At 50.6% G+C, this 23,067-nt stretch overlaps 1 protein-coding gene across 1 annotated transcript in view; it reads right to left on the bottom strand.

The window, feature by feature from the left end:
- The window catches only part of FLT1 (fms related receptor tyrosine kinase 1), a 164,884-nt gene that overhangs the window by 15,595 nt on the left and 126,222 nt on the right, over positions 1–23,067 (bottom strand). The window contains exons 17-24 of the mRNA XM_084761732.1: positions 22,394–22,526; positions 16,854–16,958; positions 13,861–13,974; positions 11,722–11,810; positions 6,713–6,869; positions 6,146–6,243; positions 4,187–4,309; positions 1,727–1,838 (exon numbers count right to left, since the gene is read on the bottom strand). Coding sequence (XP_084617858.1) covers positions 1,727–1,838; positions 4,187–4,309; positions 6,146–6,243; positions 6,713–6,869; positions 11,722–11,810; positions 13,861–13,974; positions 16,854–16,958; positions 22,394–22,526 — 931 coding nt within the window. The remainder of the gene's footprint in view (positions 1–1,726; positions 1,839–4,186; positions 4,310–6,145; positions 6,244–6,712; positions 6,870–11,721; positions 11,811–13,860; positions 13,975–16,853; positions 16,959–22,393; positions 22,527–23,067) is intronic.

Here is a 23,067-nt window from a genome sequence, read left to right as displayed (position 1 = left end):
TTCTCACACTTTGGCGGGGGGGAGGGCTTACACCATCGCTGTGTGAGTAGGTGTAAGTTCTGTACACATCTATAGGAATGGGGCTTTGAGGAAGGTTGCTAGAAACCCAGAGTGGATGGGCTGGGGCATTGGCTATTGTAGATAGAGGTCCTGGGTTCAATTTCCAGCCACATCTATCTAGTTCCAGAGGATCTGATGCCCTCTACTGGCTTGATCAGGTACTGCATGCACATGGTACACAGATAACATGTAGGCACAACACACATACACACACACACACACACACATACACACACACACACACACTGTGAACAGTTCTGACCAAACCCAACTAGAACTCTTTATTGCTTGTCAGCATAAGCCAGAGTACAAGGCCATGTTGTGTCTTTACACCAACAGCACTAGGTCAAAGGCAGCTGCCTCTGAGCAATGCCTTGTACTGTTCAGCTGTGTACATCAGGGCCTGTCCTGCCTCTGAGGGAGAGGAGGCACAGAGGGCGGGGGGGGGGGGGCGGGGGGGGGAAGATATGAAAGCTGGTACTGGAGAAAGGAACAAAGGGGCAAAGGACAGACAGACAGACAGCGCCTAGTTTTAGATTCTCTGCCGCCTGACTTTGCTTATAACGGTTTAAACTCTTGCTGCAGTGGTGGGTATGCGTGCAGACACCACTCTCCTCTACAGGCGGCCCCACCTGGGTTTGCAGTGAGTTCAAGGGCAGACCTCAAGGTTGGGGGTTGGGCACTGGGCTGGCGCTGTGTATTCTGTGTTTTTGTTGTTGTTGTTGTTGTTTTGTTTTTTGAGCCATTGGGGTATCTCTGTGTAGCCTTGGCTGTCCTGGGTCACTTTGTAGACTAGGCTGGCCTCGAACTCACAGCGATCTGCCTGCCTCTGCTTCTCGAGTGTTGAGATTAAAGGTGTGCGCCACCACTGCCGGGCTGTGCTGTGTATTCGGATACTAATCCCTGGCCCCCAAGATCTGGTTGCTGCCCGGAGGAGCACATCCTCACAGACACTGGTCTTCGTTCTGTAAACCTTGCTCTACCTAATTTAAAGTTGACTGGCTAATAAAGTTGCTGAAGCCTGTGACTGGGCAGAAGTGAAATAGGCAGCGCCTAGGTTCCTGGGCTTGGGGTCAGAGAGAGAAAATGTAGCAAGAGGCGAGGAGGGCATCACCGTGGGGCACCAAGGGCCATGAGCACGTGAGGCCTGCACTGATGGAGCCCGAAGCAGTCCCGGCAATAGTAACAGTTATGGCAATCACCTGCACGTGTACCTTGGAAATAGCAAAATAGCTTAGAGGGTTGGTGCCCGCCCAGTCATTGGGCTTTAAAGTTTTTATCAGTCCGGGAGGTCTCTGTTAGGATTCTGCTTCAGTCACCTACCTATGACGTCATCGCCTACCTGCCACGGGGGCGGGACCCTGGCCCAGGGCCTTATAAAAGGACAAACTTCCACGTGGCCCTCTCTACTCTTTTTCTCTCTACCCGCCTTCTCTCTGTCTCTCTCTGGGGTACCCCTCCCCGCTTTCCTTCTCCCCCATGCTCATTTAATAAACTCTGTATAACGTAACATCTGCTGCCTGGTACCTTCTATCATCTGCCTTAAGTTTTATATACACCAGTCTCTGTCTTGTTATTTGGGAACTAGCTGGGGTAGAGACGCCCTCGAGAGTCACGCATCAAGCTTTCGCGACCGTCCCCAGCATGCTCGCTCCCCCACGTTTACCTAAAGAGAAGATTTCCCATAGCAGCACTCCATAGGACCACACGTCGCTCTTTGTGCTGTAGATCTTGTCAAAGATGGATTCAGGAGCCATCCATTTTAGGGGGAGTCGAGTCTGGAAGAGGGCAAGAGGCCTTGGGCATGAAAACAAAAGCAACATACACACCCAGGGCCTGGGCTCCCCCTTCCGCTTAGCACATACGCAGAGCCAGAAGAGCTGCGGTCTCCCGCGCTGTAGGAAACCATAGAGCATGTGACACATTGTGACACGAGAGTGCTAGAGGCTCCCCAGCCTCTGGAGACCAGGCATGGCAGGGAGACTTCTCTAGTCCTTATTCTGTGGTTTTTAAAAGAAGCTATGTTCTCCTGGTCCCCTCCCAGGCTACACAGGGACACTAAGGGGGGCTTGGTAAAGTGGCCTGAATTAGGAAGCATGCTGAATGAAAATTGACAGGGATTTGCTTTTTGAAATCGCTATGTAAAAGGCAAGCTGTTGAGTCTTGAGCTGGGGGCTCCGACTGGCTCAGGAGTGGATGGACTATGTGCTTGCTATGAGTGAGGCCCAGGCTTCAGTCCCCATTCAGGGTCCCACACCCTGGAATGAAAAAAGGTGATTTTGTACTAGAGTTCCCCACTTAGAGCTGGGCGTGGTGGCGCAGGCCTGTAGTCCCAGCACTTGGGAGGCAGAGGCAGGAGGACAGCTGTGAGTTTGAGGTCAGCCTGGTCTACAAAGTGAGTCCGGGAAAGCCAGGGCTACACAAAGAAACCCTGCCTCAAAAAACCAAAAAAATAAACAAATAAAAAATAAAAAAAAATTCCCCACTTAGGAGAGTCTATATGGCTAGATTTCAAGTATGCAGACCAGGTCCTCCTCTTTCTGACAGCAAGGACCACACTGAGTTAGCTGGGAGTTGGGCTACTGGGGGCGGGGGCGAGGTGGGTGGGGCACAGCAAGATTTCCGGGACAGTGGACACTGTGGAGGAACATAGAGATGCTGCGTCAAGGACAGCAAAGGGGTTTTATATAGATACACTAGTTTTATTTTTGAGAATAGGATGATAGATTCAAGGCACCAGATGTTATATGAGGTTTAATAAGTGAGCATGGGGCGGGGGGCGGGGGGGGGGAGAAGAAAAAGGGGGAGGGGTACCTCAGAGAGAGACAGAGACAGGAAGAGTAAGAAGAAGGGAGTAGAGGAGAGATAGAGAAAGAGAGGAAGGAGAGAGGGGGGTCACGCGGATGCTTTGTCCTTTTATATGGCCACACCCTCATGGCAGGTAAGCAGTGACATCATAGGTAGGATTGTTTATATAAGGTAAGTTAAAGTATATAAATATAGGCTCACTGGAAGCAGTCTTGGGCTGCCATGTAAGGGGACGAGAGAGAGATAAAAGAGGGCCAAACTGAAACACAGTCAGGAACCGTCTCTGAAGGCCAGAGCTCCGTTGAAACCTGTACTGCTTTCCCTCTTAGCCAAAATAGTAGTTGAGGGGCTGGAGAGGTGGCTCGGCAGTTAAGAGCGCCGGCCGCTCTTGCAGAGGACCTGGGTTCAGTTCCCAGCACCCTCATGGTGCTCACAGCCATCTCTGCTTCCAGTGCCAGGGGAATCTGACGCCCTCTTCTGGCCATCTCAGGCACTGCACGAATGTGATTCACAGACATATTCGGGTAAACCACTCAAACACATAGAAAAAAAAGAAAAGAAAAAGAAAAGAAATGGAAAGTAAGAAGGGGTTCTGAAAGTGTGTTTCCACATAGCATAGTCCAGAAACTTGCTGAAGATACAGATTCAAGCAGTCTCCCCTCCCCCAACCCCCCCCCATCCTACTGGACTTTCTGCATCTAAGAATGTGGGGTGAGGACAGCCAGCTATGGTTGAGAAAGGTGCTGTCTATATTTCCTATGGCCTGGGATCCCGGCTGCAATGCAAGAGAGCCCAGATATTAGCTAAAGTAGAGGCCGGACCAGACAGGACACCGGAGGTCACCCCATAAGTGACAAATAACATTATGTTCAAAAACAAGTGGGGAGAGAGGCCAGCCTGAGCCAGGAGGGATAGTGTATGCCCGGCCCCCCCCCCCACTTTCCGGAGGTACAGACACCTGCTGAATCAATCATCTGGGTTTATCTGAGGGCAAGAGGCCACACTGTTCTTTTCAGCCGGTCATAGAGATCCCAGAAGGGTGGCAGGCAGAGGCGACACAGTCTCTGCAGGGCCCAGCACGCTGCTTAGGCTAACAAGCCCCGGGTGGTCCTGCTCTCAGGACCGGTACCCAGCCAGCAGTCAGGAACCCCCAGGAGTCTCTACTCCGCAGCTCTTCTGGACCGCCCACCGGGTGGTCACGGACCCACGTGGGAATTTGTGGGGTGCCTACCTAAGAAGGGCAAACCTTCGGCAGGGCTTCGGTCTGCGGTCTGAAAATGACAGGGTAGAAATGAACGGGAAACCCAAGCTGACTCACGTCTCCTTTCCTCACGTAGTCAGGGTTCTTATAAATATCCCGGGCCAGGCCGAAGTCGCAAATCTTCACCACGTTATTGTCAGACAAGAGGATGTTACGTGCTGCCAGGTCTCGATGGATGCACTGTAATAAAATGGGTACTTAAGGAACGCACTTCCTGAACCTCACTGCTTAACTTCCAGCATCCACTTGCGGTCATTAGTCTTAAAAAAAAAAAAAGTATATGTATGTGTGTGTGTGTGTGTGTGTGTGTGTGTGTATGTGTGTGTGTGTGTGTGTGTGTGTATGTGTGTGTGTGTATGTGTGTGTGTGTGTATATGTGTGTGTGTATGTGTGTGTGTGTGTGTGTGTGTATGTGTGTGTGTGTGTGTGTGTGTGTGTGAGCGCGCGCCTGAGTACTCATATGAGCACACACATGCCACAACATACATGTAGAAGACAAAGTGTGGCCGTCAAGTCTTGCCTTCCACCATGTGATTTCCCAGGATTGAACTTAGGTCATGGAGTTTGGCAGCAAGCACCTTTACCTGCTGAGCCATCTTACTGGTTGGCCCTAATATCTTCTTTTTTATTTTATCTTTTGGTTTTTCAAGACAGGGTCTCTCTGGGTTAGCCTTGGCTTTGTAGCCCAGGCTGGCCTCTAACTCACAGCAATCCGCCTGCCTCTGCCTCCGGAGTGCTGGGATTAAATGCGGGCGCCACCACGCCCGGCCCCCAGTATCATTATTCTTAATTCTCAGTTACGTTTCACACGTGGTAAGTGGCTGTCAGCACACACCCAACTACCATAAACACAATGTGTTTCTTGTGCGAGGACGGGGGCCAGGTGGCCTAAAAGACACATTCCGAATCCACAGGCTCCGAACCTGGCCTACAGAGCAAGTCCAGGACAGCCAAGGCTACAAAGAGAAACCTTGTCTCAAAAAATAAAAACAAACCAACTAAATCAACCGGCTCCTCTTCTGCAGGGAGCCTACTGGTTGACCCCACTGGCAGTCTGAGTTTTTTCGGATCAGGTCTTTGGGAGCTTCGGTTTGGTGTGATTTACTTTGTTTGTGGTTGTTGCTGTTTCTAAGGCAGAATCCTGCTACGGGGTGTACGCTGGCCTGGAACTCACCCAGGTTGGCCTGTAACCAGGGATTCTCCTGCCTCAGCCCCCCAGGTGCTGGGATAGCCGCAGCTGGGTGTGAGTGGAGGGTTTTTGGTTTTTTGAAGTCCCGTGTGGACAGTTTGGAAATGTGCCAGAGGGCACCGTGGAAGATAGCGCCAGGTGTGTATAGTCCGAAACACCCAGGAAGATTCTATCCTTAAATTCTACCCACAGTGGCCCAGGGCCCACCATCCAATACCTCTTCATATCAGAGCAAATCAAGGTTTCTGTGGTGATGTCTGTTGTACACTTAAGAGCCTAAGTATAAACAAATACTAGAAAAATAGCTTTACAGCAGGGGAGTATGCTCGGCTCTCACAAAGAGACAAAACAGTAGCGAAATGAATTTTCAAAATTTTTACCATAAATTATGACAAATATATTCAATCTAACATCTTGTGTTGAACCTGACATCATTAGGGCCCAGTGTGGTGAAGCACACTTTTAATACCAGTCCTTGGGAGGCAGAGGCAGGTGGATCACTGTGAGTTCGAGGCCAGCCAGGTCTACAAAGCGAGTCCAGGACAGCCAGGGCTACACAGAGAAACCCTGTCTCAAAAAATAAAAACCAACCAACCAAACAAAAAACCAAAATAAATAAATAAATAAATAAATAAATAAATAAAAAAGGAAAGAAAAGTGAAAGGCATGCGTGTGTTTTCTCTTACATGCAGTTTCTAGATGTAATAACATACATAAAAATACATTTTAAAAGTGTAAAGCAAAAACTTTTGAAAAACTCAAAACCTCTCTCTAACTGGGATTAGGAGGTTAAAGAAAACAGACAGCCGGTAACGGGTGGAGCTGACCTTTCTGGAGGACAGGAACTCCATGCCTCTGGCCACTTGGAAACTGTAGGAGATCAGGTCCTCCATGGTGAGGGGTTGCTTGCAGATCTCGCTGCAACCTACCAAGCGGTAGACTCATGTCAAGACAGTGGCGACTGTGCCAGCTCCCAGGTCACCCAAGAGTCACAAAGTATAAAACAGACCAACAAGCGTCCCAGACCTCATTCGCAAGAGAATCCAGTCTCGACTCTCAACATCAGAGATTTTTTTTTCCAGGCTGTGGGGGTGAGGGGTGGGGGTGAGGGGTGGGGGTGGGGGTAAGGGTGGGGGTGGGGGTGGGGGTGAGGGGTGGGGGTGAGGGGTGGGGGTGAGGGGTGGGTGGGGATGGGTGCGACCTGGTGAGACAGGAAGTCCCAAGCAGAGAGAACTGAACAGTTCCTGTCAAAATTAGCAACGCTGCAAATAATCTTTTACCCAAATCTTATCTCTCCTGGACACTGCTCTCCTTCCCAGGATGTTTATTAGGGTGATAAATAAGAAAAAAAAATGTGTGAAATGAAAAGAGACCGGGAAGGAACGAATGCCTACCCTCGTCTTCCTCAGTGTCGCTCTCGCTTTTATCTTCCTGAAAGCCGGAGCTGGCGAAGCTCTCGCTGCTGGTGACGCTGTCGAGTCTGGCTTTCTGGTCCTGCTGCAGGCCTGGATCCAGCTTTTCCTTTTTGGGCTCCATATGCAAGGCTGCATCCTTAGCATAGACAAGAAGCACACGCGTGTGAGGGGTCCGACACAGAGACGGCTGCTGCCCGCACAGGACATGGCACGGCAGGGTGGGCCCTGAGTGGACACTGGGTGCTGTCCGTGTCTCAGGTGGTAGAATCTTTTACACCTTTGCTTGGACTCCCAGTGGGCCAGCGGGTCCTAAGGGGCCCCTTGGGTCCTGGCAGCTGATAAATACTGTGTGAGCCAGTGTACACTTCCTCACTTTCCCCAAGAGTTTAGGTTATGTTATAAGACAATTGTTTCATTTTGTTTGCAAGGTGTGGTGGGGTTCAAGACAGGGTTTCTCTGGGTAGCCCTGGCTGTCCTGGAACTTACTCTGTAGACCAGGCTGGCCTTGGACTCAGATATCCACCTGCCTCTACCTCCTGAGTGCTGGGATTAAAGGTGTGTGCCATCACCACTCAGGTTGTTTTTTTTTTTTAAAGAGATTTATTTTATTTTTATTTATGTGTATGTTAGCATTGATTCAGGTGTCCACAGAGGCTAAACCACATCACTGGATTCCCTAGAGCTGGGGTCAAGGCAGGCTGTGAGCCCATCAGTGTAGGTGCTGGGAACAGAGCTCCAGGCCTCTGCAAGAGCAGTGAGCACTCTCAATGGCTTCGTTGTCTCTCTCACTCTGATAAAACAGCTTGTGTGCTCACAGTCACAGCTACTACTTGGCAAAACTTGAAATGTAGCCTGGCAAACTCCCAAGTCTGTGTTCTCCATTGCTTCTCATAGCACGTGCCATCTCGTTTGAAAGGCGACATGGACGTTAACTACTTGTCACTCAGGTGCTGCGAATAAAGGCTTGCCGTGTAATCCCTGTGGAGGCCCGGGTTAACAGTGAGATGTTCCCTATCTCTCAAGGCAAGAATGCCACACCAGCTCATCCTCTTTACCTTTCCCTCCACAGTCTTCTGGATCTTCTATTAATCTCTATTAATATCGCCATCTTGGGCAAGTCCTCTTTTCCCCCACCTGGGTTTCATTGTCTTCCTCTGAAGGGCACTATCTTACACTTTGTGCCTCGTAGGAAAGGACCTACAATAATTCATCTACCACTGGACACTAGAAATGCATCCTGTCTGGTGACTTGCAGGACCTGGCTGTTACCCACGTACACAACCTGGGCTATTCTAGACGGCAACACCCAAGCAGGGGCCGGCAGGGCATGAGGTTCAGCCACACGGTAGCGCTAGGATTAGCCAGCCTGCCTGCCCTCCCTGAAGTTTTCTAGGGAGGTCACTGAGTGCGAGCGGTCCTTCCACTAGGGGGCACCGTGGAGCAAGCAGAAGCCTTGCAAACGCTAGGAGGAACAGCTCCAACCCTGCAATATAGGGTACAGAGGTTCTCACACGTGAAGACAGACAGCGCCCCACTCTCAGATCCCTGGAGGGAGTTTTGCAGTCCCAGATCTTCTTAAATCCTCTCTGGGATTTCAGGAGTAAAGAAAAATTGTACTGCGTTTAGCCCTGTCCAGGGCAAGAAAAAAAAAATCCAAACAGTCAAAGGGAATCATTTTCCTCTCCATGAGGCAGTTAGCCTTGTTCAGAAAGAACTAGAATTTTATTTTCTGGAAACTTACTGCCTTCTTCGTCACACGTCCCAGAAGCCATAGCGTGGAACCTGTCCCCAAGTTACTTTTACCCTTCTCCGGACCCCCCTAATCCATGGGGTATATTCAGCTGCGCTTATCAGCAACTCCAAAGACCTGGGTAAGTTTTGGGACGAAGGCAGACTAGTGGATTTACTACAGAGTGCATTTAAGAGTCTTGAAGAACTTAGGAAATAACAGAACCTACTTTCAATTTTGTCTTTTGGTCTCTCTCCCTCCCTCCCTCCCTCCCTCCCTCCCTCCCTCCCTCCCTTTAGGCTCCAAGTGTGACAGCTAGTCATGAGTTTTTCCACAAAGCACAGCTCTACCAAGTACCTCGGGGAGGCAAATCATTAAATATAGCCCCCAAAGGAAGCGAGGTCTTCAAAACAAAGGACACACGAACCCAAACGTTCCATCCTGCCAAGTCCCTGGGGTGTTCTGAGGGCCGAGCACTTCCTGAGCCTAGTCTAGGCCACCGGGACTGACAGGAACCTGGGCTGCGCTCACAGCTGAGGGTACCTCTGTACCTCTTACTTCCTGGGGTTCACAGGAAGAGTTCTACAGCTGGGAGTGAGGCGAGAATGGTTTTTCTCATACCTGTGCTTACTGTATCCTTAAGCCGATTTCTTTACTATATGAGCATATATTTATCTGTGTTTGTCTGTGTGCAGCCATGGGTGTGGAAGCCAGAGGACAACTTGCTGGAACTGGTTCTCTCCTTGGTTCCAGGGACCAAACTCAACGCATCAGGGTGGCAGCACACGCCTTTACCTAAGGCTGAGACACCTTGTTGGCCACTACTGATTTCTTGACTTCTCTGGCCAATTAGAAAGTTTCAGAGCACCGAGCAGCCCTAAGATTCCAATTGTTTTGGAAAGCCTAGTTAAAAACAGGGCAATATAGCGGGGTGTGGTGGCGCACGCCTTTAATTCCAGAACTCAGGAGGCAGAGGCTGGCAAATTGCTGTGAGTTCGAGGCCAGACTAGTCTACATAGCCAGGAACTGAGTGGGAGATATGTATTAACTCTCAGCGATCTGGAGGAACACCTGTATCTTTGATAAAATCATAGTCGTGGAGGAAAGAATGGGCCAGCTCTCCAGTGACTTGTTTTTGTTTGCTTGTTTGTTGTAACAGGGTCTCTATCTCGCTCCATATATATTTATTTAAATTATGTACATGTGTGTGTCTGGGTATGTGATATGAAATCAGGTACCTTCAGAGAGTGAGGTATTTGATCCCCATGACCCCCCGGAGCTGGAGTTACAGACAGTTGTGAGATGTCTGACGTGGCTGCTGGGAACTGAACTCGGGACCTTTGCAAGAACCCCAAGAGCTCTTAACCAGTGGGCCATCTCTCCAGCCCTGGTCCCACTCTTTTCTGGCTGATTCCCAAAACCTGGGCTCACACTGTTTTCCCATCTCGGCTCTCACGGTAGCTCAGGATGCAGGCACGGACCACAGCACCTGCCTGTAGTCTGGGGTCTGGCTTACATATGAACACTCTTGACCACACGGCAGAGATGGGCACCGTTCTCAAACGTCCGAGGGTCCATCCACCATGTAGATAGTTGTATTAGATTGCACTCAACTGAACTTCCTGTGTCTCTGCCTCTGTCTCTCCAGTGCAGGAGAGGGGATGGAAACCAGGCCTCAATCCAGAGAGGTAAGAGCTCTCCCACTGAGCTACACGCTATCCTTCAACACCCTAGTGGATCAAAGTGCTTAAGGGGTCCCATCCTGGGGTCTAGCTTGAGGCCTGGTTTCCTGAGAGGAGGTGCAGGATTTAAACCTGTCACCTCTGCTTGTGGAGCCAGAGAGCTCGCCACTGCTGTTCCTGGTGACTGGGTGGCACTGTCAGTTATTGTCTCCCTGCTGTCTTCAGCCTAGAGAGTGACACAGCAGTGACACAGTAGTGACACCACAGAACACACGGCCGTGATCAGATAAATGGTTTCTTCTTCAGAGTCAGGGCTTCTTTAAAGACCTGTGTGCCCTCTAGGCTTGGCCCAGGTGTTCTTTTTCGTTCATTTGTCTGTTTGCTTGTTTGGTGTGTGTGTGTATTGCGTGTGTGTGAGTATGTGTGTTTCTGGAGATTATTCCTGGGGGCAAGATTCCTACCACTGAGCTTCATTCCCAGTCACAGCTTTACCAAGGGGCTCAGTGCCAAAGCATAAGGATCTAAGTTGCAAACCCCAGCGTGCATGTAAAAAACAGGCCATAAGCCTGACAGTAGCCTGCACACCTGTAATCCCAGCACATAGGAGGCAAGGGCAGGCTGATTTCTGAGTTTGAGGCCAGCCTGGTCTACAGAGCGTGTTCCAGGGCAGCTAGGGCTACACAGAGAAACCCTGTCTCAAACAAATAAACAAACAAAAAAATCCCACAGGCTTGGCACACCTGTGGCCAGAGCGCTATGTGGCGCAGAGACAGGAGGAGCAATGGCCTTGCTGGCTGCAGGGCAAGCTCCAGCCTTGGGTGAGAGACCCAGGCTTGAGGGAAGGAGGAGACTGACAGAGAAGGATGTTCCTCTGCCCCCTGCACACCCACACATACGCCACATGCGTGTGTGCATACATAGCCACACACAAAACATCAATACAATAGAAATGTAAGAGCAACAAAAAGTAAACCAAGTGCTTCCCAGCTCTGGCCCATTGCTGGGCTATTGGTAGCTGTGCAAGCCACTGTGTTGTCTGTGTCCTTAGCTTTTCTAATAAGCAAACAGAACAGAACAGTCCCTGCTGGGCTGGAGAGGTGGCTCAGAGGTTAAGAGCACCGCCTGCTCTTCCGAAAGGTCCTGAGTTCAGTTCCCAGCAACCACACGGTGGCTCACAACCATCTATAATGAGATCTGGTGCCTTCTTCTGGCGGGCAGGACATTAAAAACAGCTTTAAGATCCAGATCAATGTGACACAAACCAGAGTCACCTAAGAGAGAACCTTAATCGAGGAAGTGTCTCATCACATTGGCCCGTGGGCGTTGTCTGCAGAAGCATTTTTTTTTGGATTGTTGATTGACGTAGAAGCCCTCCCTGCACCCCACCTTGGGCGGAGCCATCCCTAGCATGTAGGCAGTTAGCTGCACAAGCCAGGGGAAGCGAGCCAGTAAGCAGTGTTCCTCTGTCATCCTTGTTGGGAGTTCCTGCCCTGACTTCCCTCAGTGACAGAGTGCGGTCAGGACACAGAAGCCACAGCCACGGAAAGCCACGGAAAGCCACCAGGACGAATCCGTACCTTGTTGAGAAAGAATAAGTCGCGCTTGCTCTTGAGGTAGTTGGACAGGTTCCCATATCTGCAGTACTCCACAATCACCATCAGGGGTCCTGTGGCCCAAACAGCACAAGTTCAGCCACAGGGGGTGGCCCAGCCGGTCCACAGCTTGCAAAGCAACCTGCTTTCATAAGCTAAGGGCCCCCGAGGGTGCACCTGAGATGAGAGGGGTGAAGCCCAGTGCTCATAGCAACCTCCAGCCTGGAAACAGCCCTGTGGATATAGCTAAGAATGTGGCCCTGCTTCCTGTAATAAAGTTTTATGAGCACGGATATTTATTTATTTATTTATTTATTTTTGTTTTTTTTGAGACAGGGTTTCTCTGTGTAGCCTTGGCTATCCTGGACTCACTTTGTAGACCAGGCTGGCCTCGAACTCACAGCGATCCGCCAGCCTCAGTCTCCCGAGTGCTGGGATTAAAGGCGTGCGCCACCACGCCCGGCTGAACACGGATATTTAAACGTCAGGCTACAAAACGGTGGCAGGCTATTTGACTCACTGTGAACCCTGAGGCTGTGGACTGTAAAATCCTGTTTCTTGTTTGTCGTGGCTGAGCCCTAACACTCACCCTTAAGCCGAGAGCTTTCTGCACACAGGGTTTAATAATGTTAACCCGAGGTCAAGAGGTGGAGCAAGAAACCAGCCTGGAGAGGAAGGAGGCGCTCCTTGGCTGTTGAACTCTTTGGATTTTAGCTTGTAAAAAAAGGCCTTTTCCTTCAGGACTTGGGCTGAGTAGGAAGGTCAGCTGGGGGCTTTCTCCCCAGCATCTGGATCCTGAGTCTTTATTGGTAAAATCGAACAACTTGGGCTTTCCTTTCTTCTTCTTCTTCTTCTTCTCTCTCACTCTCTCTCTCTTAGTTTTTTTGAGACAGGGTTTCTCTGTGTAGCCCTGGCTGTTCTGGACTCAACTTTGTAGACCAGGCTGGCCTTGAACTCACAGAGATCTGCCTGCCTCTGCCTCCTGAGTGCTGGGATTACAGGCATGCGTCACCGTGCCCAATCCTGGGATTTACTTTCCTTATAACAACACAAAATATTCTTTCTCTTTTTCCCCACCCTGTCTACCTAAAGACGGTAAGGTTCTGGTCACATAGGCTGCTTGCCAGCCAATCTGCTCTTCTGCCATGAAAAACCATTTTGGGGGGAAGGAAGGCCATCTGCATTGAGGATCTGACACCCCCGTGCCACAGAAGCCTCCTTTGTCCTGTTCCGTGCTTCCGCAATAGCACAGAACTACTTCCAGGTCAAAGCGGGCATGCCCCTTGAAGCCCAGAGGCTAGTGACCTGCAAACTCCACAGGCCTCTGTGAAGGAAGTCCCAGGCAGGCAGGTACCTGCCATCTCTTGGCGTCTCAGTGTCGGCAGAGCTTGTCCCTCTGGTAATGTGGTTTTGCAGTTGCTGTCAGGACTGGTGTTTGACTCCTCTAAGCACCCCCTTATCTCTCAGGGTTCCAGAAAGGAAGTTGCTTCTAGAGTTGAGGTCTCCCCACTGAGGAGCAGGCCTGGCTGGGGCCCCCCAACCTTGCAGGCTCATGTCTTACAGGGACAGTGTTAAGGCCTCTAGGGCTTTTTCGTTTTCGGGCCTCCTCAGCACCTGTAGGTCTTTCTCCTTACTCACTCCTTTTCTTACTGGTGCTCCGGCATCCCCGCTTCCTACGCTGGGAAACTTTTATGTGCCTTTTATGTGTATGAGCCCTCGGCACCTTTAGGACTTAAGCATCCAAGTGTTAACCTTGCCGTAGAGGAAGAAAGATCAAGGAGACTGAGCCCAACGCACTTGGGTCTACAGCACAGCCCTGTTCCTGGTACCTGTCCTGGTGGCTAAGGCCTCTGCTGAGAGCTGACCAGAAGGGCTGGGGTGCCGTGGGCTAACCAGAAGGGATGGGCCACTCTGCTTATCTCCTGTGTTAACTCCTCTTAGGATCCCACAGGGGTGGCTGCTGGGAAGCTATAGGGAGCGCGTAGCCTCTTTCATCCTTACTGTCCCCTCCCCCCCCCAGTCATCCATTTTCTCAGGGGTGAGGAAAGGGAGCTGTGTGAGTGGAGAGCGCCCCTGTCGGCAGGGCAGGTCGCCACACGCCAGGCCTTCCCCTCTCTTCTTTACCTCCTTGCTTGGTGCAGGCTCCCAGGAGGTTAACGACGTTCAGGTGATGGCCGATGTGAGTCAGGATCTTAAGCTCAGTCATCAGAGCTTTGTATTCACTGGCTGTGGCCCCCTCTGTGTGAGAAGCAAGGAAGAGTCAGGGCCGTGGCACAATGGGGCTGCTTCCGGGCCTGGCCCGGGGAGGCTGGGGTCCTGCTCTCCTTGTTCGTCAGGGCTCACCGGGGGGTTGCTTTGCTAACTTCCCAACACTCTGCAGAAGGCCAAGTCACCAGACTGTTTTCATTCCTTCTACCCTCCTGCGCCGCGACATCCTCTGCCGCTGCGGTGAGGCCTGCTGTGTGTGTGTGTGTGTGTGTGTGTGTGTGTGTGTGTGTGTGGTGGGGTCTGGTCACCACACACTTCCTTTCGGTGGACCTGCCTGCGCCCAACAATGTGCTGACTCAGAGAAGGGCACCTCACGACCTCCCTGAACCCCTTAGGCAGGGTTGTCCACCCACTTTCCCTCTTCTCATCCCCCTTTCTAGAGGATCACAAGGAAGGAAGGGGCTGGGGGCGGAGTGTCCACAATGTCAGGATAACGGCTTCTGTAAACACCTTCTTCGGAATGTGCTATTTTCTCTCTAGGCCTCTTCATGCCTGGAATTCAAGGGTTATCCCAGGCAACAAGGATTCGTGCTACCCAGTTTTCTTTTTGTTTTGTTTCATTTTTAATGTGTATAGTGTTGTCTGCACCATGTGTGTGTGCCCAGTGTCACCTGCCAGATCCCCACAACTGGAGTCATGGGTGGCTGTGAGGCACCATGTGGGCCTGGGAATCGAACCCTGGTCCTTTGCAAGAGCAGCCAGTGGCATTAACCACCCCCAACTCTAACTCCCTTCTCCTCAGTCCAAGAACCAGTAGTCTGGGATCTAAATGAAGTCCTCCTGTGTTTGATTCTATTACTCTTTTCTGAGGCATTCGTAATTTTAGTTGTTTTTAAAAATACAAGGCACGCTGATGTCACTTCCCCTCAGAATCTAAGGGATGAGGGGACAGGGCTGGCCGGATGGAATTCTCACAGAAATGCTCAAGCCAACTCCTTATGGCAAGGCGAGCATCACAATTGTGGGTATTTATAGGGTATGCTACAATAAGGACATATGTATAGTGTGGAGCGACCCAATCCAGTAGTTTTTTTTTTTTTGAGACAAGGTGTCTCTGTGTAGCCTTGGCTGTCCTGGACTCACTTTGTAGACCAGGCTGGCCTCGAACTCACAGCGATCCGCCTGCCTCTACCTCCCGAGTGCTGGGATTAAAGGCGTGTGCCACCACACCTAGCCTACATCCAGTAATTAACATTTTCTGCCTCCTTAAGTCTTTGTTTCTTAAACTTCTGTCTTCTGGTCCCTTATAAAATATATAAAAACTAATTGTGTAGGGCTGGAAGGTGGCTCAGCGGTTAAGAGTGCTTGCTGCCCTTTTCAGGGACCTGGGTTCGGCTCCCAGCACCCACACTGGGTATCTTACAACCACCTGTAGGTCCTACTTCTAGGAGACCTGACGCCACCCTCTACTTGCCTCTGTAGGCACATGCATGAATGTAGTGCACATACAGACACATAGACACACACACACGTAAAACTTTGAAAAAGACAAATACGATCAACTACACTGAGCTATAGGCGCTCTATAGATGTTGTAGCGCACTCCTCGGATCTGAGCTGGGGGGATCTTATCCAGCCTTCCTCTCCTTTCTTTACAAGGCTCCTGCCTGATCTCTGCTGACGAGCGCAGCCCTTTTGAGGTACCATGTGCCTTGCACAAGGCATCCAGAGTACAGTGTCAATGGAGTAAGAAGTAGGAGAGTCTGGAAGCCTCTTCTCTCGGGAATTCTGAGCCACATAGGCATGTTTCCAGGCCTCACAGATCACCCCCTCACAGCTTGGTGGAGACACTGGGGGAGGGGTGCGGGGGGGGTGCATTAGAGGTAGCAGGATCTGACATGCGAGACCATCCTGGCCAACAGGAGAAGCTTTCTCACAACCAGAACATACGAAATTCCCCCACCGTCTCAGAGACTCTGGAAAGCCCAGAACTACACTGAAGTTGTTTTTCTTTTGGTCTGCCTCCTTCTTGATTCTGAAATCCTGGTTTGAGGTGCAGGGTGAATATTTTATCACACATAAAGGAATGAGGCCTTCCTGCACTGCAAAGGATGACAAGTCTTCCCGAGTTTGGCTTACACACTTCCCCTTGAGTCTTGGTTTCAGTATGCCTGATGGTAGCAGCCGTAAACCACAAGGTGACTCCGTCTTTCCCTTCAGAACTCTACGAGGGGGTCGGGGGTCCCATCTTTTAGCACAAGAGAGATGGTTTTTGTTTTGTTTTGTTTTTTAATTATTTAGGCTGGGCAGTGGTGGCATATGCCTTTACTTCCAGCACTTGGGAGGCCGAGGTAGGTGGATCTCTGTGAGTTCGAGGCCAGCCTGGTCTATAGAGCAAGTTCCAGGGCAGCCAGGGCTACACAAACTCTGTCTGGAAAAATAAAACACACACACACACACACATATCTTACAAAGAAGAAATGTTTTACGGACAAGGCTTGACAGCATCACAGAATAAAATTTTGATCAATTAATTTTCTCTAGCTTTTTATCTTCCCTTTATAATGAGAGCAAAGCCAGGCTGAGCCCTTGGGATTTCCCAAGTGTGCTTTTCTGCCCGACAACTACACTGGCCCATGGCATCTCTCCCTCTGACCTATGACTACAGCAGATGTAAGGCCTCGGGGTCTGGTCTGAGATGTGGAAAGAGGCAGGCCATAGGATGGCAGGTCGTTTTCTGGATTGTTCCATGGACAAGGCCTCATCTGAGCTAGTGCAGCTGGGTCTGCAGTCCTGGAACAGAAGTGGCTAGTTTGTTCTTAGGCTGTATTAACCTTGCACCAGTGTTTGGGGGGTGCAGAAAGGTGACAGGTCATTGGAAGCCAGACCTCGGCATATGTCACACATACCTTTCAGCATCTTTACCGCCACAGTCCGGCAGGTGGGTGATTCCTTAATGCCGAACGCAGACGCTTGAACCACTTTCCCAAAAGCCCCTCTCCCGAGCGATTTGCCTACAATACAAGAAGGTCTTGGTTTGTTTTGCAAAGCCAACACTGAGTCTGAGTCTTTTCCAGGAAGGAAATGCTGTTTTTCTGTGTGTTATGCAAGGCACGCATCTTTGAAGGGATTCGGCCCAAAGGCGGCTGAATGAACATACTTCTGGTGTCCCTTCCTCTGAACTGGATGCTCTGCCTCTGAGCCCTCCCCCCCCCCCCCCCGACCCTCGCCACACCCTTCAAAACTAAACTTCTCAGAGCATTCAGTGGAGGGAAGTGGCCATTTCCCCTTGTCACAGACCCTTGCAGAAGGGAGAAGAGACAGAACCGGGGTCATTTCTCTGTTTCATGACCAAAGATGTTCCAAGCCACTGATGAGATTCCCTCTGTTGTCTACAGAAAGGAAAAGATGAGTGCTGGTGACCACTGTCACCATGACAGTGCCTCCCCTTGGTCGTTTCTCAGACTTCGTGGCGGCCAGAGCATTTCCTGGTAGCCCCCATGTGATTATACGGCCATTACAAGCCCTTGCGGTTTTCGGCCTATGAGCCATCAAACACGGGCTACAATTTGCTTGGAGCCCAGAGGGGTGACTGTCAAAAGCTTAGTGAGGAAGCAGGGTATCTTTTGTGGTGCCCGTTAACACACGTCTTTCCCCACTCTTGAATAAGCCAACTCAAGGAGGGCACTGAGTCGCCCAGTACCTGGTGTAGTGCCTGGGATAAAGGGCGCCCTGCCCACTTGCAGGGGAACGCAGAGCCATGTTAGGACTTCGGCAGAGAGTAACTACACCGCCCTGCGGGGTGGTGATCAGCAAGCAGAAAGGCCCTGAGGCAGAACACCCACGTAACACCTCCGTTATCTTCTATTTGGTGCCCTCTTTTGCACACCACTAGGAAGCTAAGCAGAGCGATTAGAGACCAACTTTCCCTAGCATGGCGTGCGGAAAGAAGAGGAAACCGTCAAAGTCGATGGCTTTTTGGCTCTCCTGTACTGTGATGTGTCCTCAGGGAGGAGGTGGGGGTAGGGATGCAACCACAAAGCAGCAATGGTCAAAGGTAAATTCTGCCAGTTAGGAGGTTGATTTAACTCCTCTTTTCCATCTCAGTCTCTTCCTCATACTGGCCTGGGAATATCCCTTCAGTTCATTGGCTTTCTTTCCTCCTATTCCTGCCCCCAAAGAACATGTGTGTATATGTGTATATACACAATCTATGTATATATTTGTACATATGTATTCATATATATATATATATATACAAATATATATGTATATATAGACATATGCACAAACACACAGACACACACATATTTCTTTTTTTTTTTTTTCCAAGACAGGTTTTCTCTGTGTAGCCCTGACTCTCCTAGACTCACATTGTAGACCAGACTGGCCTTGAACTCACAGTGATCCACCTGCCTCTGGCTCCCAAGTGCTGGGATTAAAGGCGTTCGCTACCACCGCCAGGCTCACACATATTTCTTGTGACGAGGCATTCATCCTGTGGGAAACCTTGTCCATTTATGCGTGAGTACCCAGAAGTCTGGGGCTTGCTGCAGCTTCACGCCTTTTGCCCCACGGGAGGCATCCGATTAGTACCAGGGCAGTTTCAGGGATGAGTGGCACCACAGGAACCATCTCTTGTGACACACCCTGCTCAGCAAGGGCACACCAGGAGACCACATAGCTTTCCACAGTCAAACGTGGACTGTTGGTGACACTGAACCTGATGCCTTCTAGAGCACACAGAAGGGACAGAGACGCTGTCACTCCTCCTTCGTGGAAAATGGTCTGACTCAGATGGACTCTCAAGTAAAAACAGAAGAGCAAACAGTGCCCCCCCAAAGTGCTGCATGTCTAGGGTGGGTGAGGGAGAGTCCCTTAGGGGACTCCTGGCTAAAAAAAAAAAAGGGTGTGTGTATGTCATATTTTGGTTGAATGTTATTCCTTGCTTTTCTCATAGTAAAGGGACACTATTGTTCCTTAGCTATATTCCACCACCTGACAAGAAGTGTCCTGAGCCCAGGACACAGCAGGATAATCTCCTCACACTCCAGAGGCTCCTGCTTTTCTCCACTGTCCACCGCTACATTGTCCCTTCTTCCCGGCTGCCCCTACACATTGCACACTTTGTGCTAACAAGTGTTTGGGAGCCTCTGCTGGCATCAGTGGGAGCAAGCACTGCCCACTGCCCCGTAAAAAGACATGACGCTACAGTGAGCTCCTTAATCATCTTGTGCATTGGAATCCACTGGCTGGTGCTAGCTGTAGCAAGACTGGATCACGCTGGGCTTGACCTAGCCTCGTGTTTTTTTCTCTCTGGAGTCCTTAGTGTTGTCTGGAATGCCAAACACTAGTTCAGAAGTGTGTTAGGTCACCATCACATGATGCACCGGTATTGGAATGGCCTTGTAGAGTCCTGGCCAGGTTAGGGAGGGGGCAGGGCAGCATGAACCTGGCCCCTGCTATGTTTTCACTAAGAAATGTCCTCCGTGGACTCAAGCATTGAGTGAGGGCTCAGTCCAGAGCTGGTGGCATTATTTGGGGTGGAGGTGGGGCGGCTTCTAAAAACTTTAAGAGGTAGGCTGAGCTGGAGGATGTAGGCCACGAGGGGAGGTTTCTAGGGCCTATGTTCTCCGTGGACCTTATCTGCTTCCTGTCCTCTGTGAAGTGAGGAACAGCCATGTCACAGGCTTCTCCCACCAGGATGCTCTGCCCGAGGACAGTGCCAGGCCACCATGGGCCGAGCCTCCTGAAACCATGGACAAAACCATCATCAACAACATCAACAGCAGCAGCAGCAACACCAACATCAATAATATCAACAACAGCAGCAACATCAACAACAACATATTAACATCAACATCAACACCACCAACAACATTAACACCAACAACAGCAATACCAGCAACACCAGCAACATCAATAATTATCAACAACAGCAATGTCAATAATTAGCAACAACATCAACTGTTGGCATATAAGCAGCTGCCTCATTGCATGTTGCCACCAGGTATGCCAGACTATAAAAGGGCCGACCTGTCACCTTGTCTGTCTGTCTGTCTGTCTGTCTCTCTTACTTTGTCTCTTACTTTTACACACACACACACACACACACACACACACACACACACACACACACACTCTGTCTCCCCTCCCTCCTTCTACAATAAATCTCTCCATATCAGTTCTGTTGTGTCTCTCACTAACACTAACATTAACATCATCATCATCATCATCATCATCAACAGATCCTTGCCGTCCTAAATTTCTGTCAGCTGCTCCATTCACTCCTCTTTAGCAACCAAGGGAACTAGTCTTATCGGCTGTGGTAACTGCCCACCCTCTGGATTCCCTGTGTGCCTTTTGATGTTCGGCAACTTCTCCTGTATACTACTGCTTTCTAATGGACATATTCTATGACGTCAGACTGTAGCCTGGACAGCTATAGGAACAGAATTCCCTCTCAAGATTAGTAAGGAACTGTAAAAGGGTCAGGAAGGTTCCCCCTTCTCCTCTGATTTCAGCAACAACACTGTCAACATCAAATTCCAACTGAACATTCAAGTGGAACTTGTGATTTGCCTCCTATAAGGGCTGGGCCTTGTAGCCAACAGAGAGTGTTGACACTGTTAAAATCACCCCTTGGCCTGTGTATTTCTTACGTTTTTTTGACCCCAGTGTAACACTGCCCATCAAACCATTCCCTTTTCCTCTCCACCAATCTAGACATAACCTTGGCTACACTCAGTTGCCGGCCAGGATTTCAAATCACTTTTGTCATTTCTTTGGCTAATAGGAACCAAGAAGTCTGGAGCCCCCTCGTTCCCACGTTGACCAGAGGAGCACTCCTCTCTGTCTTGTGGTCACACTGTGTACTGGAAAGCGTGACACCCATTTTTCTCCCTCATCAGAGACACTCGCATGGACTCCAGCCAAGTCTCCACCCAGCAAGCGCTTACCAAGAGAAATCTTAGGAAATGTGATTATGTGAACCCCCGAACCCAAGGCAGCTCTGGAGACAGAGGGAGCAGCCCCATTGTGCTGTGGGTTGAAGGATCAAGCTGGGATAAGTGGCGGGCGTGTGTGTGTGTGTGTGTGTGTGTGTGTGTGTGTGTGTGTGTGTGTGTGTGTGTAAAGTCAGCAGGGAGCTCTTGTGTACCTTGTCCTGGAAGAAGTGTGTTTAATCCTAGCTGATGACTTAGGAGGGCAACATGGCTTAGAGGACAGACCCTGGCTGTGGTGGGGGTAGAAGAGGGGGGGACGGAAGTGACGCTGTGTTCCCTGCCAAGGTCACTGAAGAGTTCAGGGAGCTGCTTGAAAATTCAGCCTTGCAGAAGGATTTCACCCAATACGCTCCCAGCACTGAACTGCGTGCTGTTTAGTGGGTCCCTGCAACTCCACTCCCCCACAACCAGTCGTTTCTGGCTTTCTCCAGCTCCAAGCTGACTTCCAAGCTCCACCCCCCACCCCCCCAACCCCTCCCCCACCACACCCCAAGCCAAACAGGACCTATATTGGGTGCTTTCCTGTCCCTGTGTAAACAAAAGCCTTGCAGGGCTTTATGAGGAAAGCAAGGAAAACCATTTCACCCCCTCTTTCACGCCCACGCCAGTGCAGCTCGCCTGTGAGGAGAGGGGTCAGGCTGTGAGGACAGCAAGCCCTCTGGCTCTGAGAGGGCCAGGCTCAGAAAACACCGGGCTCACAATCTGTTTTCATGGTTCCAGCCACTAATGACTCTGGCATACACAGGAGCGAGTGGAAAACTTTCGGAAGCCACGCTCCAAACATTTTGGGTTAGGACTAATTGAGCCTCCAGTTGTTTTTGTAGCGCCAGAGCTGGAGATGAACGTGCCTTGTGACGTCAGGGCCAGAGGAACTGAAGGCAAAGCCCGGGGAAGGCCTGTTGTTGACAACATATGCCCTACCTGGAAAAAAAATGTCCCTGCTCCTCAAAAGTGAAACTTTAAGTGATCCCTGGGGGCCGCACCCACAATGCAACAGGAAGTCACAGGACATCTTAAAAACACATGGATTTACCTAGAGAGCTTAACCAAGCCTCAACAAGTGTCTGGGTTCCCCGGTAGCTTTGCTATTTAAGAAGGCCTGCGCTTGCGAGCCATGGGCTCTCTTCCCATTTTCCCAGACAGGGATTAGCTGCGGCTAAGCTTGGAAGGAAGAGACCTTGACACCACTAGGACTTACGCTGGCCCCGGCTGCTCAGGCCCAGTGCTCAGCTGCTACGGAATAAACCCACAGGGGCTTCTTGTTGCTTTGTCCTGGTGTCTCAGCAAGGGACCATAATCCCTTGGTCCATGACCCTGGCTGGCGGGTAGACTCCCGCTAAGACTCTCTTTCTGTTGCTCTTCTCAAAACAAGTGTTTTGTGTGGGCCAGGGCTTTCTGACGGGGCTTGTACGTGAGCCAAACAAACAAACAAACAAACACGTTACCTAGTTTAAGTCTCTCCCTCGCGAACTCCCACTTGCTGGCGTCATAGGGCAGTCGGTCACACTGCTCGTCCAGGGGGACTTCATCTGGGTCCATGATGATTGACAGGTAGTCCGTCTTTACCTCAGAGGAAGACTGAGAAGAGACACGCGGGCCCCCAAGTCAGCAAGAAGACCCCAGTCGTTCAGCTCGACACACTCTGCATCGCCCGGCCAGGTGCCGAGGGTCCCCTACACGTACACACCGAGGTGGCTCGAATGCAAATGGCCTCCCTAGGCTCATATATTTGAATATTTGGTTCCCAGTTGGTGGAACTGTTTAGGAAGGATAAAGAGGTGTGGCTTTGTGGGATGAGGTGTGTCAGTGGGGTGAGTTTCGAAAACCAAGGCCAAGCCTAGTATAGCTCCCCCCGCCCCCGCCCCGCCCCTCTCTCTCTCCCTGTAACTTTGTGGATCGTGTGGTCTCTCGGGCTCTGCTCCAGCACCATACGCGACTGCCACCACGCTCCTGGAGCAAGCCCCCAGCTGAATGCTCTCTTTTATAAGTTGCCTTGGTCATGGTGTCTAGGACAGTGACTGAGCCATCCACGTGGGGGATGTGCTGTTTGGTCCAGGAGATAGCTCCTTTCTTCCGGAGTGCCAGCATCCTGCCCTGAATGGCTGTGCCCCAAACCTTC

The sequence above is a fragment of the Acomys minous genome (assembly GCF_964271855.1).
Source record: "Acomys minous genome assembly, chromosome: 16".
Lineage (NCBI taxonomy): Eukaryota > Metazoa > Chordata > Mammalia > Rodentia > Muridae > Acomys > Acomys minous.
The sequence above is the reverse complement of the archived record's forward strand: the minus strand, read 5'-3'. Positions and strand labels throughout refer to the sequence as shown.